This window comes from Eulemur rufifrons, chromosome 20 (genome assembly GCF_041146395.1).
Source record: "Eulemur rufifrons isolate Redbay chromosome 20, OSU_ERuf_1, whole genome shotgun sequence".
Classification (NCBI taxonomy): Eukaryota; Metazoa; Chordata; class Mammalia; order Primates; family Lemuridae; genus Eulemur; species Eulemur rufifrons.
Window position 1 is genome coordinate 37805997 of NC_091002.1, and position 15768 is coordinate 37821764.

Genomic DNA, 15768 nt, shown 5'->3' on the forward strand with positions numbered 1-15768 from the left:
ACCCCTCCTCCAGCTCGGAGGCACCAGCCCCAGGGGCCGGCACCCCCTTCTCCTTGGGGGGCTGAGTTTCAGCGCTGTGGGGGCTTTTCCTCCATGCTTCCATCTTAGTAATTCCAGTCTCCTTCCCATGTGCCCCCAGCCCTAAAGAAGGCAGCTGCTTCTTGGAGTTACCATGTCCGTGACACCTTTGAGTTCCCTCTTTTTTTTTTTTTTTTTTTTTGCCTTTTCAGTTAACTGTAATTATTTTAAATTCTCGTTATGAAAATAAGAGGTATGATTTCTACCTCTTGCCTTATCCTGACTCTCTCAGCGTTTTCCTCTAATCTAGGTGGTGGCAGAGGGCCTGGAGTTAACACAGGACACTGAGACTCAGGTCCCAATTAGCTTTGTCAGTTGAGTAGGTCACAATCTCTTTCAAGCTTTTACCTTCAGTGAAACTAAGAGATCATTTTACATCGGAGATTACAAATGGTAACCATGGGCAGAACACAGTTTCTAGGGATGTGACAGGCACCGCCCGGGGCCCATGCGTGCACTTCTACAAGGCAATCTGAATTTCCTTCCAGGGAGCATGTCCTCTCCACGCACATCTGTATTGTCTGTCCAGCCCTCGAATGCATGCTGGATCCAGACTGTTTCCAAGGCTTCTTCTAGCTCTGACATCCTTTCTTCCAGCCAGGTGCAATGCTGCCCTGCTCAGGTCCCGTGGTTTTCCTGGGAGCTTGGAGGATGTTCCACAAGACAGGACAAGTAATGCAATCATGGCTCAGCCACAGATACAGGAAAAAATACAAGAAATAGCTGGTTTCTCTGTCTGGGAAGCTCTCAGAAACACACACTCCCTGCAAGTAGGAAAAGCATGCTAACATCGTGCTCTCTGGGGTCAGCATGGGCTGCAGCCCATTCCTCATCTGCAGGGGTGGCTGCATTGCCTGCAGATTTGCTAGAACAGACAGAGATTTTCCTTCTAAGCATTGAAGCCTGGTTCAAAGATGTAAAAAGAGGTTTGGGTGCTGATGGAAGAATGTTTGTGGTTTTCTGAGACACTAACAGGGCTCTTGTCATTCCCACAGGTCCCTGAGACTGGCAGTCAGGAGTCCCGTCCAACTCACAGAGGTCACAGCCCACAGAAGGTGGTGCATGGAGATTTTCCTTGATGTCAAAAACTAGCATCGTGTGCAGCTGGAAAGCCCTAGAGGGCCCACCTCCTCCTTCCTCAGGCTTTTAACTTTAATAGATTTGTCCCTGGGCAAGAGCTACTCAGAGAGACTGCCCTTGAAGGGTCCCCACCTCCACCAAAATAAACTCTTGCTTGAGCACACACTCACAGAAAGGAGGAGTTCGAGGCAGAACATCTGTGGGCATCAGCATCAAAGAGCAGGTGTGTGGGCCTGGCTGCTGGGGATGCCTGAGGCGCTGCTAGGAGTCCCCCCAACTCCCCACCCTGCATCCTGCCATACCTTCTCCTCACCTGAGACATGTCCTGGCCCTTAGGGGCCTCTTGCTTTTCTGGGAGGCAATCCTTGGCTGCAGCCACAGCTATGGGTGATGCTATCATTGGTGGGGACTTGGGAGAACCTTTTCTGCTTGCACCAAGCAGAGAAGTCAGTTCACTAAATGGCCTGGTGAATTAATGCACGAAGCACAATGGCACTTTTGATGGACAGTGCTGAATTCACACAAACCAGACCATGCTGATATTTCCTGGAGACCCTCGGTTGGGGGTATAGGCCTATGAGCCATGTGATCCACAGAGGGTGACAGGCTTCACTGAACTGCATTCCCAGGGTGGCCAAAAGGCTTTTGTGTTTTATTCTGGCAAAGGGGCTTGTCTGTAAACCCAAGGCACTGGGTGAGCAATCCATTTCTCATGGCTCCACGCATATATATTCGTGTTAATTCATAGGCCATCCTGCTTAATCTAAAAACAGCCTTTTCATGTATGGGCAAGACAGGGATGCATCTCAGGCCCAGAAGGTAAAGAGATGACGTGATGCCCAGGCATTCCTGGGCTTAAGGACGTGATGCTCCCGTGCAATTGCTGGTCTAAGTGACAAACCGAGCCCTGCGGCCAGTGCATTGCTTCCTGACAGCTGTGCCTGCGTGGGGCTCCTTGCTCTTCTGTTCATAAAGCAAGTGAGTAGGAGCCCAAAGACAGGACAGCCACCTCTGCGTGCCTCTCCAGTCCTGGGGCTGTCTTCATGTTATAGCCAGGGCAGGCAATTTCCGTTGTGCAAGGTCTTTCCTTAATTTGGGGTGACCTCTCTGCCCACCCCAGATACTCACTCCTCATCTCTCAGGTCTTTACCCAAACACTGCTTGCCAGGGAAAGCTCCGAGCCTCGCAGACTAGATCATTTTTCCAGCGTGTGCTCTTCCAGAATCCTCTACTTTTCCTTCATAGCATTTATCACAATTTGTGGTCCCATAATGGTACCATTATTGGTCCATCTCCCTGAGCGGAATGAGAGTTCCATGAGGGAGGACCTGTGGCCACGACGCCTGCCACCGTGTGCCTGGCACATGGCCCCATGCTGGGACACAGAAGATGCTCACGACCGTGTGAACGACTGCACGGTGGACTGCGGGGTACCGATGAGGAGCAGACTCGTCCTCTAACATCAGGAGTAAGGAGCGCACAGCCAGCCTGCCCAACATTCTCTGCGCTGTGCTGTCTCTTTTAGCTGGGTCCTTGGCACCACATGTGGCTGGTAGAGCCACAAGTATGGCCAGAGTGCAGTCTGATCCTTCATGTCTCACTGCAGGAGGAGGGGCTGGGGAGGCGACCATGACATGAATTTACACAGGTGGCTTCAAGAAGGGCAAGCATCCTCCATACCTTATAGACGTGCTGAGGTCAACTTCAAATACCTTGGACAGCTCACTGTCCTTGGCTCTTCCGCCCTCCAGCCCCCAAGGGTACAGAGTGAGAGGGGCCAGAGGGGGCAGCAGGCAGGGCAGGAGAGTGGCGTACCCCGTGTGCTTATGCGGTGGGGACCACTGTGCGGAGCAGGCCTGAGGTGTGCAGGGGGTCCTTCCCGGGTGGCACCAGGGTCTTCTGGGCAGAGCTGCACACATGGACAACAGACAGAAAACTCTTCAGATGAGCAGGAACACTCCATGCCCCCAACCCTCAAGAAAGTTCTGCACTCTTCGACTAGGAGTTCGTTATTAAAAACCAAACAAAACTCTACACATGGGTGCACCGAAACTGCTGCTCTTGTAACAGAAGGCACTGGAAACTCTTTATAAATGTAAACACGACCTTCTCCATTCACTTGTGAAGGATAAACAGCCCATATTTTAATTACTCTGCAGCTGAAGGCTTGCACCCTCTGTGGATCAACTTTTCTTATTGCATTCATTGAAATCAAGCTAAAACACCACACCAAAAACGTCATTTTTGACGGCAGGCCATCTTCTCTTTCCCATGGCTTCTAGTTTCTGTTTTTAGAAGAAAAGCTAACAGAGTTTAGAAATCAACCAAAATGCAATTTTTTTTAAAAAAACAACTACCATTAATCATCACCAACTGGTATTATTTTCACTGTTGATTCTTTTCTCCGAAGATGGTACTGGCAGCTTTGAGAAAGCAGTTGCAGCCTTACTTACCTTCTTCCTCCTTCCTTCTGCAGGACTGGGAAGGAACTGGGGAGTCTGAGGAACAGCATCCCCCCCTAGGTTGTTCATCAGTGAGATGCTCTCAGGCCCCACTGTAAGTGCTACTGGAAAGACACAAACACTGCTGCAAACATTAACTGTGCATGAGGATTCGTGACACTTTGAAGAAAATTACTCTGCTTTCAAACAGTCAAGATGTTTAACTCTATTTTCCATGTATGTTTTTTTCCAGATTTAAATTCTGGAGAAAAGCTTCCCTCTTTGTGGTGACCTGCCTTAGCGTTACCAAATAATTCCATACTTCTAACCTTGTGGGGGCTCCTTACATGCTCCTTTATGCATTTCCCATTTTGTACTTGCTGCACTTCCTCTTCTTCAATGCAGAGACGTGGCTTGTGCGTCATTTTGCAAACACATCCATTTCTCTCTCTGAATGGGAATATTCTGCTTTTTCAGCACTGGAGCAGGGGCAAAACCACGTCTATGAATCTCAAACTCCCACAGAAATCAGTGTAATCAGAGGTAATCCTTAGGAAAAAAATCTATTTCACTTTCAAATAAAGGGGTACCAAATGAGCATAGTCAAAGAAAGAATATTTTCCATTTAGTCATTTTGCAAGAGACGCACAGAACATTCTAGAAAGGCATGAGATAACCTTAGGAAACAGTGCCAGAGCCTAGTGCCCATAGCTCTATAGTGGTAAGTGCATGAAAGTGCTATTTGTAGGTAACAAGGATGAACTCACATCCTTGAATTCCTTCAGTTCAATTATCTTTTTGTCCCCCCAGCTATGTTAAAATTTAACATAGTTCTACTGGATCCCTAAAGAATCATTTGGAAGGTAACAACCTGGCCAATGCCAACATCACCCCCCAACTCACTGCAAGGCATCACTGTAGAATCAATTTGAAATAGGATGCTTTGGAAATTTGAAATAATGGCAGTTTCTTACAACTTGGAAATAATTTCCTATGTGCAAAATTCCAAACTGAGCACCACAGAACCATTTCCCATCTAATGCATTGTCATTAGGAAAAGCAGTCTCAACAGAAAAAAAAAAAAAAGTCAATATCCTGGTCCTTTCCTTGCATGTGGAAGGAGGCTGTTGTGAAAAGGCAGAATATACAAGTCTTAATTTGTCGAGATTGAGTCTCCAAGTAGATTAATGGTCTTTAATCAGTTTTCCCAAAACATAAATCACCTGTCGGGATAATGTAAGTAAAATTGAAGCAGTTAATTTTGCCAATGGATTTATTTTACCTAAATTTTCTACTCCTATTCTTTTATTTAAAATGATAAAAAAAAAAAAAAAGAAGACCTTTCCTATAAAGTCTGAACCACTCCTGTACATGTGGGTAGGAATTCGAGAGGAGAAAAGTCTTACGTGGCAGAAATGGTCAACTGGGCTGGGCACAATGGCTCATGCCCATACTCCCAGCACTTTGGGAGGCTGAAGGGGGAGGATTGCTTGAGGCCAGGAGTTCAAGATTGGCTGGAGCAACATAGTAAGACCCCATCTCCACAAAAAATAGAAAAATTAGCTGGGCCTGGTGGTGCACACCTGTAGTCCCAGCTGCTTGGGAGACTGAAGCAGGTGGATCGCCTTAGCCCAGGAGTTTGAGGTTGCAGTGAGCTATGTAGCCCGGGGGGACAGAGTGAGACCTTGTCCTCCTGCCCCATCCAAAAAAGAAATGTTCAACTGTCAACTAATGACACCTCAAGACAACACTTTAAGCATTTGTAAAAGAGTATATTTGAAAAACTAATACTGCTGTTTGGAACAGGACATACCTGTTGTTGCTCATGTCAGGCTGGAACTGCTGCCCACATTCTCTTTGAGGGGATGAGACTTGCCTCATGGCAAGCTCAGAATATGAGCTGAGGAGTCAACGTCACAACAGAACACTGCTCCCCATCTCTGAGAGCACATCTGAGGAAGCAGGGGTCCTGCGATTGTGTGCTGAGATGTGTCCAAGAGAAAAAAACCCTTGTCTTTAAAAGCCGAACCCAGAACACCGAGGCGCCCCAGCTCCGAGGCGGGGCCTCCGCCTCCAAGTTCAGGGATGTCCTAAGCTATGAAAGCTGCTGTTTGCTTTTGCCCAGACTTGGACACATCTGCTGTCTAGAGCTCTGAGTGGCTAGGATCAGGGACCAAATTGAACAGAAATAGCTCTTTCTGCATAAAAATGTAAATAGAAGTGGCTCTGGGTTGGAGGTATCTTGTTCATGCATCTTAAAAGCATCCCCCATTTTAGGCCACAGAATCTTCTAGATGTCAGTCCCTGGAGAGCCAGCATGACTTGATTATTCCTTATTCACATGCCTACGTTAATCACAGGCCTAAGTTTGAATCTTTCAAATTCAGAAACAGCAAGGTCTGAGTGGGAACCGGGCTGATGGTTACTGTATTTGTGATGATAAACAAGTTTGGTGCACGTATTTATGGTATAAGACCTAGGAGGGAATACTAAAACTACTTATAAAAATTCTGTTTAAGTTTCTTTGATTTGTCCAACTGACTACAAAAGTATTTATCAGTTTATGGCACTTCAATCTGAATTGCCGAAAGTGTTCAGCTTGGCATTACTTTGTTATTTGATGTACTTGAAAGCAATAAAATAGGCATTTGCTAATTTTCTTTTACTCCTTTACATTAGTCCAAATCGATGAGGTTTCAATTTTGTCATCCTAACTCTGTCATCTGTCTCATGTTCATTCCAGAAAGGAACTCCATTATTTGTTTAGATGTGACTTTTCATTTGCTTTTCAACTTTCCCTCATGTTTTATTCAGACTCAGCTGCCTTTAAATAAGATTGGAAGTGTGTATGTCACATCCACACACTAACGACTGTAGCTGGTCCAAGTGGAATCGTTTATTCCTCTGCTGTAACCAGGAGCCAGAAGGGAACCTAAGGAGGAGCATCCCACCAACAGCTTTGTTGTCAGATGGGGAGACTGAGGCCCAGAGAGGCGAGATGACTCACTTATGTTACTGCCGCCTTTAATCAGAGCTTGCTAGCGTGCAAACTCCAAACCAAACTGTAATTACTTAAAGTGAGGATTAGAATCGAAGGATCTTCTGATTCTTGCACTTCTTACAAACACATGTCTATTTATTCTTGCTAAGCATCCTGTGTGATTTTAACAAAACACTTGCCGTAAGCCCAGTCTCCAGTACAGGTCCAAAAGGGCAAGAGATAGATTATCTGGTCAGTCGAAGAAAACCATTTAGTTTACTCAGCAAATGAGGGATGCTCTTTAGTGCTTAGAGACTCCTTTTAAATAAATGACCTATGGCTAATTATTATATCCCCAGCTTTCATCCTTTAATCTCTAGCTTGAAATTCTCTGGTAGTAATTGCTCCTAAACCTATCCCTGTAATCACAACTGCAGACAAAAACAGTTCTTTCTGCAACAATTAAAAAAAAAGTCCTCATTTTTTTTCCCCCGCTAAACTATGATATTCAATTAGTGCAATAATAGTTTTCCTCTTTAAAGGGATAATTGCATCTTTAAACATATCTTTCAGGTTGGAGAGCTCTGTTGTGCCGGCACATTTTAGAAGACTTAGTGTAAACATGTTCTGTTAACCATTCATTTGTGCCTTCAGTCATTACTATAACTGCATCTTCTGTCGTACAAATGCTAAGTTAGACATTAAGTATCTTTCCAAGCACATGAGATCAATTTTTAAACAGACCAGTAGAAATGATTATGTCACAAACTTAAACTGAGCTACAGGGTAGATTTCATAACTTCATTTAATATTGATAGCAGCTCAATTTAAATTTTGAAAAAGCAAATACTTTTAATAAATTTGGTGTGAAGGATTATATCTGTTGATACAACTATTATACAGGAGTGTGTACATATATAAATCTATATGTAGAATTATATACATTTCAATATATACCACATATATATTTTCTCTACTCACATTTTTCTCTTTAGTAAAACAAAGCAGTTTTACTGTGTATAGATGTGCAAATGCTACATTAAGTCCTGAGTAATTTAAGAGATCATTAATAAACTGCAGTAAATTCTACTTTTTCTGCTAAAGATCCAGTAGATTCTGTAACAAAAATGTGACCAGAATAATATTTAAAAATATGCATTTAGCTTTGCGTTCATTTTGTGCTTAGCAGAAAAAGCTCGAGAATGCACAGTAGCATTTATGTTTGAGAAAATGTCCTTGGATATCCGCGGTTAAACAAATATCCTATTTGTAGGGATTTATAGAAGTTTAAGTGATGCCGTCTACATCCAATTTGTCAAACGGGGAAGACTCTAGTCATGACTGGACCAAAAATCCCTTTTGCAGAATATGAAATTCTGTGTAAACATCAGTGTTTAGGTATTATATAAAAGTTCTGATTCAAACGAGGGAAAGAAGAAAAAAATACAATGAAATAATTTAAAAAGCTTTTCTTGGGATATAGCCAGCCACGCGGAAGGAATATAAAAAATAAGGGTGTATTTTGGTGAAAGAGGAAACCAGATGAAAGTCATTTAAGGGTGGTCTGGTAAGCCACCCACTTTGGGAGGTTCCAGGTTGGCTTGGCTCAGGGGCCCCGAGATAATCAAGCCACATCCCTCTTGCCACAGGGGACGAACTGCGCCGCGCAGTGAGGAGGAAGCACTATGGGAAAAGGCCACATTCACCCGCAGCAGGACAGTAACAGCTGCCTGTCAGGGTCGCCGTGGGCAGGCAAAGCATCCCATTCCCAGACTCAGGCACTAGGTAGGAAAACGTGAGGCGGCCCGGGCCCGGTGCCACACGTCTGCCTGCAGCAGGAGGAGACGGCCCGGATCCTTGCATGGGAGGCCGTCCTGCCTCGGAGCCCGCTTCGGGGAGAAGGCACTGCTTTGTGGGTTCCTCCGTCACCCCCGGCTCTACCCCGTCCCGTGGCTGCTGTAGTCAAAGACTCCTTTCTTGAAGAATGGTGAGAACTCACAAACGGTGTGTTTCGAGAGAGTCAGCCCCACTTTGTCGATGTGGAGGGGAGACGTCGCAGATTGGAGCATCACGCTGAAAAAGTCCCTGAGGTATTTCTGAAGAAGAGACAAGAGGTAAGGACATGGTCAAGACGTTGTGGAATCGAGGAGAGGAGAAGAAATGTCCAGGAACCACTTCCCATCCACCTGCAAAGTGTTACCTTTGTCATTAGAATCAGCACACGAGGAATGTCCTCGACCGCCTTAGCTATCGTTCAGACCAACCGAGAACACGGAGCCACAACACACCTAACACACAAGAGAAACTTCTTTGGCTCAGGGCTCTGGCTCAGGGCAAGGCTGCCTAAGGTCCACCTGCAGACGCTGCCCAGAGGAATGCCGAGGGTGCCTGGCACGGCGGATCTGCTTCGCAGCAACAGTGTCACTAGTTAATATTCTATTTTTAAAAAGTCATTTCCCCCTCAAGTTACTCATTAAATAGATGATTAAAAGAAAAAAAAAGGCTGGCCATCTGTACAATGTTAAACGTGCTGCTTATTGTCATTTTTAAATTGCACAGTCAGTATCTGCTTTGAATCCTTCTTATAAAGTAAAGGAAAAGAAACGTTAGGGACAAGAAGGTCAGTACCAGGCACTGATATTTATGGATCTCTCTGCAAATCCGACCATTACCAACAAAAACGAATCCTTACCAAGATTAACTGCTCTGGACCCCTCGCTCCCCCAACCCCTCTGCATGTGTCCGTTGCAACATCATCTGCCTTTTCTGGCACCAAGGAGGCAAAGCATGTCTGAGACCAGGCTCTGAGATGCTGGGGATAAAATCAGACATGGGTGCTGGAGGGATGCATTAAAGGAAAGAGGACACGTAAGAATAGTTCGTGTATTTCAGGTCAGGCAAATCTATAACACAAAATGGGGCAGAGGAAAGGGGCTAGACTTAAACCTTCATTACTGACTCAGTGCATTTAAAAGATATAAACAATCCTGGCACAATCTTCTAAGTTAAATATGATAATTCTGGACTTTGAGTAATGATAAAAATGCATCTAAGAAACATGATCTAAGCCTAGAACAGTGGTTCCCCACAAGGGGCGATTCTGCCCTGCAGGGGATATTCAGCAATGTTTGGAGACATTTTTGACTGTAACATGGAGGGCTTGGGGGGGTGCATCTAGCAGGAGGCCAGGGATGCTGCTAACATCCTACAATGCACAGGGCTGCCCCTATGACAGAGAATGATCTGGCCCCAAATGTCAACAATGCCACAATTGAGAAACCTTGCCCTAGAGGAAGTAGCATTTAGCTGCTTCTCTGAATTGACGCCCTGAAATTTACTTCTGAGAGAAGACACTCTACGCAAGCAAAATTTGTTAGCTACTTTTCTTTGAAAAAATAAAGATTATTAATAACATGTGTATAATAACTCAGTTTCTAAGAATCTTCTAACATCTAATTTTTTATACTTTATGTGCACACTAAACTACACATTCTTTGAATGTGTAATTTGATGAGTACTGGCACACATGAAACCAACACCAAATCAAGATAACAAACATGCCTCCAAAGTGTCCTAAGTCACTCAATTTTATGTTATCATCACACTCTGCCTAGAATTACAGCTTCTTCTTGTGATCCCATTTCCTGGTGAGTAAGTTGTTGCTGGAAGAGGACGGCAAGGCTGGTAGTCAAGAGGGAAGAACTTGAGAGCAAGTGTTTTTAACTCAGATGGTTTTTATGTTCAACATTCCTACCTTACTGGTCTCATGGTAACCTCTCAAGAAAGAATTCTGAAATTTAAATCAGGTCGAGGTAAGAAAGTACCAAATCCAACTACTGAAAAATGAAGATCTTAATCTCAAAACTTAAGAGAGGCAAAAGTCAACGTGAATTGAGCTTCTCTGGAGGAAGGGTCTCTGAGAATATCGAATTTGGAGGGACTTGAATTCCACCAGACATGGTTACCAGTAAATGTCGTAGACTACACTTGGCCAGCCAGCACTCACGGCGAAATGTAATGTGCACAACTGATTGCTTTTAATTTTATTTATTTATTTATTTTTTTGAGACAGAGTCTCACTCTGTTGCCCGGGCTAGAGTGCCGTGGCATCAGCCTAGCTCACAGCAACCTCAAACTCCTGGGCTCAAGCGATCGTCCTGCCTCAGCCTCCCGAGTAGCTGGGACTACAGGCATGTGCCACTATGCCTGGCTAATTTTTTCTATATATACTTTTAGTTGTCCACATAATTTCTTTCTATTTTTAGTAGAGACGGGGTCTTGCTCTTGCTCAGGCTGGTCTCGAACTCCTGAGCTCAAACGATCCACCCGCCTTGGCCTCCCAGAGTGCTAGGATCATAGGCGTGAGCCACCGCACCCGCCCCCACAACTGATTGCTTTTAGAAGATCAAGCGTGAAATGATGTAGAACAGGAAAGACGAGGAGCTTGCCCACTCGTGCACGGGGCTGCAGCCCCTCCACAGTGTAACGCGCGGCTGGAGCGGGACCCCCGCGCGGGCATCATCGCGGCAGCTCCTATGCGGCTGCCCCCTCGGGTCCCCCACAGGCCGCGTCAGCAGGCAGACTAACGTTCACAACACACTTGCCTTCGAGATGAACTCTGACAGCAGTAATTTAAATCTGGGAACAGATGTTGTATCAACATTTGTCATAATTAGTTCACAAAGTAGGGTCCCTTTAAAGGGCCAATAAAGCCTAAAGGGTATAATGAAAAGAGAAGTAAAAGTTAAAAATATAAATAAAAGAAAAAGAGGAAGTATTCAAGATACCTTCCCTGCCAGAGCACCACTATAAAAAGAGAATAATAAATCAACTGCAAGTAATGCCTTTTTCTTTAAATAAACTCATTAGTATGGTTTGATGAAAATTCCCAATAGAAAGATCTGATTTGACTAATTCTACACATTACAGAAGAGTTTTCTCTTTGCAAAATAAATCTCTGCTTAAGGAGAACTAGGCAGCTTTGGCTTCCCTGGTGCAACGAAATTATCTTATTAGGAAGTGTTCCTTCATCTCAGGTAACCTCAAGGTGCTCTAAGGTCTGTACGAAGAGGCATGACCTGTGCTGGCTGTGTCCAGAGCCACATGCTTGGGGGCGCTGAGCGAACTGTGATGGATGACAAAACCAAGGGACAGGCTAGGGCTGGGGACAGAGAAGACAGAAATATAATTCTAGAAGGTTCTTGAGGTTACAGACAGCATCTTATTCTTCTTTGCAGCCCCCTATCGGTACCCCCGGAACACGGCCACGCTCAGGAAAGGTGCTGAGAAGAAACCTTGATGACTGATTTTGATAAGTTAATTTTTTAAAACTGAGGAATACGCACAGGAAGCAGCATGACCAGAGGTGTACAACTTACTGAATCTTCACAAAGGGGGTACACCTACGCCGTTGGCACCTACATGTCAGTGACACAAGTCCAGCCCCCAGGCAGCCCTCCCAGGGCTCCTTCCTCCAGGTACAATCCTCGAAGGCGACCACCATTCCAACTTCTAGCACCACAGTTTTGACAGTTTCTGAATTTCATGTTAATGGGATCACTCAGGATATACCCTTTTGTGTCTGGCTCTGGCTGCCTAACACCACGCTGGTGAGATTCATCCACACCGTGTGTGTGGTTGTGGCTGGTTCGGTACCACCGCTCTGTATTCCTCGTGTGAACAACCCCACTGGTTGGCTTTAAACAGAGCGATGCGCAATGGTCACTGCTTTGGTCCTTTTTTCTGAGCTTTTCTTCAATAAGGAAATCTACTTCTCAATATTACTGTTGTCTGCTAAGTCAAGTTTATCACTATCCTTCCAGTAGAGAACTCTCCCCTGAGGGTTTTAGGCTCAATCTAAGATCAATGTACCAGAATTCTGCTATTATATACATCTATATTTCTATGTTTTTGTATATATGTATTATCCTCATATAAAAAATACTTAACAATGCACATATTCATTTCAGTAATTTTTGTTGACTGTGCTCACAGTCTTTTCCACAACATCAGTGGCCGAAGGGAGAAACTTAAAGTCCTCCTGCCACGGCTATCCCTTTTTGATGATCCAGAGACATCTCGTGGGATGTGAAAATTAAGTCCAGAAGCCAAGCTGCACCCCCAGGGCAGTGCACTTTATAACTGAGTACTGCAAAAACTGAAGGACATTAAGAGTTTAAGTGACTTATCAGGGTCAGAAGGGCAAACTAGGAAAAGGATTCGTGAAATCCAATATCCAATTTCTGTTCCTGCCTTTCACATGACATTTTCCCCATTATGAAAAGAAATAAAAGCGGGCGTATTTAAATCTCTGTAGTACGTCAGGGACCACAGAAGGCCTGCAGCTCTTGCTCACCCTGGTGGACCGGGTCACACCTGAGTCCCTGCTTTGTCAAATGCCCTGCCTCAAGGCCATGGAGAGCTGCAACTGCGCCCTCTAGGGTTGTGCGATGCTACGGCGCCTGCCTTGGAAGCTGGGAGGAGGAAAGTCAGATTAAACCAGATCCTCTTGCAACAAGATTGCAAACCAGGAAATGAGATGCCACGGAACAGCAAGGGCGGCTAGAGAGGGTCTGCCTGAGAGTGAGTGATCACGGGAATGGGAGAGGCCCAGAGAGAAGGGGCCACGGAGAGACAGAGGGGACTGTCTGGGGGTGGCCCAGAGAGGAAGGGGTGGAATGGCAGGGAGAACAGAAGAGGCAGGAGCCCGACAATGTTGGGGACAAATGCTCCCATTTATTTGTTTACCAAGTTGGCAAAAAAGGATTTAAGAAGAGTAAGAAATGTATCAGACATTTATCTGGGTTATTTACTTTCTGTGACTTGGACCAACCCTGAAGCATAAATAATGTGTTTTCTTATCAATACTTTCAGAAAATCAAATTTAGCTGGCTAATCTTTAAGGTATACTTCAGTGCTGCCACAGAGTACCTTGATGATACAAAGTGCCTTTCTTCTGCAGGTTCGGGCATACTCTGTAGTTGGAGAAAGTCACCTCACTCAGGGGCAGTGAGCAGGGGTGGAGGTAACTGGGAGAGAAGGACCCCCACGGGTCTGTTCCAAAGGAAGTGAGACTTTGAAAATCCCCCTAAAACAAAGACAAAATCCTGTAGGGGGCTATGAGCTTTTAATGTAGAAGTCAAAAGAAATGAGCAGAGGGATGAGGAACATGCCAATCATCAGACACACCCTACACTCGCGCTCCTGGCTGCCATCCACAGAGCCTGCCACCCCCTGCTTCTCAGCCAGGCCCCCGTGCCAACACCACCGTCTCTCCCTGGGCAAGGCCGTCCACACCAGGCATCTCAGCTGCTTGGGCCGGACACGCTGCCCGTCCCAGGCCTGACGGTGCTCTCATGGTGATCGGTGGGCACTGGGTTCCCCAGCGTTAATGTTCTATGCAAATGTGAAGACAGACTTCTTTCCCTGGGAGGCTCATACTCTTGGACGTGGAGGCTGACGCAGCCCTGTGAATGCTCTGATATCATGTGAGTGCCCCAAGCGGCACTGGCCATTTTCTGACTGCTCTGTAGCCACTTCCGTTCCCAAATAGCACCCAGATCTCCTTCTGAAAACAGCCCTCCCGCCTCTGGGCACTGGTTATCCGGCTGACTTAAGGCAGAAGGCTGGTGAATTTTTCCCATTGATATTCTGGGATGGACTCCTCACAGCCAAAGAGATGATCGAGCTACCACCAGGAGTCTGGGGGACCCAGCAGTCCTTTGGGGAAAGCACCTTCCAGATTATGCAGCTGCTATTATGGAACATTTTCAAGAGTGTGAGAAATTCAGGGACCTCACCTGGAAAAGGAGGCTTTTGGTCCCTGTCCACCCCCAACGCTGAGAGTTGATAACTCCATCTGCTTACGATGGCCACAGTCATTTTCTACATTTGCAATCAAGTTAACTAACAACATTCCCCAGGATGCTGGCAGGCGGCAGACATCAGTCAGGAATCAGAAGAAATCTTCGTTATGGACCACAACCAAGCTCCTCCAGAGCTAGTCTGTGGTCAGATGAAGGCATCTGCCCATGGCGCTCTCCTCCTAGGAAGAGGTCACTCCTAGCAGGCTTTCAAGAATAACATTTCAGGTGAGTCAGCGTGTCCTACTGGTCTGTCCCCAGCCAAATATTAAGCTGGAAGGCTGCTGCCCTGACCCTGATCTACACATAGGCCAATCTTTAAAATTCCAACACCAATTCAAAACATAACAAATAAACATTATTAATTTTTTGAACTAAAACACAGGCTAATATGGTCTACTGGCTGTGTTAATGAGTTCTGAAAGGCCAAACATATTCCCTATAGCAATACAGAGTAATTTAGCAAGAATTTAGCACCATTGTAGAGTTTTAGTCTGGTACCTCAACCAGTACACAGCATCAGGCAAAAAAAGAAAAAGAAAAAGAAAATATAATGTGTGGCTACATGCTATTCCATTTCAGACATTCTTGATGCTGAAGGCCATTATATTACCACGATTCACGTGTGACTTACAATGCAACTTCAGTCTGAGCTCTGGCTGGAGGAAAACATGCTTTGAAGTTACTGGAACAACATGGGCAAAATCTGGGTTTTTCTTTTCAATTCTAGATCTTCTGGATGAAATGCTAGTCTGGCCGTAGGTACTGACCGTGGGCTCCACAGTCCATCCTGGCAAAAATGTGTGAAGTAAGCACGGCACTACGTGGTGTGGCCCCACCCCATCTTACAGCCAATTCCCCTTCAGGTCTGCGATCTTAAAAGAAGGGAAGGTTTTAGACCAGGGAAGGAGGGAAGGAGGGAAGGATGGGCAGTGTCTAAGCTCAGGAAACAATGTGAACAAGGCAATAAGGCCAGCATGTGCAGGGATCTGAGTAAGGAACAACAGAACTTGAGGCAGCAACATGGAGGGCTTTGAATTTGGACTTAGGCCTGTAGGCACTTGGTACAAAGAAATGCCCAGTTCATGAGCTCATGTGAGCCCCCAAAACACCCTTAGGAGGGGGAGGAGGACAGGTATGGGTGTACTTGGTTTACAGATGAAGAAAGTGAGATCCCAAAAGGCAGTGACTTGGCCAAGGTCGACAGGCCATAATGGACTGACAAAGTGCCTGCCTCTTCAAATTCTGGAAAAGCCAGAATGGCCTGATGTAATTCTCAAGGTTCCAGCTCCTAAGACTGAAATGTAATATGGCTTTTCTTTGGGGC

At 45.5% G+C, this 15768-nt stretch overlaps 1 protein-coding gene across 3 annotated transcripts in view; it reads right to left on the bottom strand.

The window, feature by feature from the left end:
- Positions 1–7366: 7366 nt before the first annotated feature.
- KIF16B (kinesin family member 16B) overlaps positions 7367–15768 on the bottom strand; it is a 266306-nt gene continuing 257904 nt past the window's right edge. For 2 of the 3 annotated variants that reach the window (XM_069496659.1, XM_069496657.1), the window contains one exon: positions 7367–8675. In XM_069496659.1, the coding sequence (XP_069352760.1) occupies positions 8517–8675 (159 nt within the window). In that variant the 3' untranslated portion in view covers positions 7367–8516. The remainder of the gene's footprint in view (positions 8676–15768) is intronic. The other variant, XM_069496658.1, reaches the window with a different exon arrangement.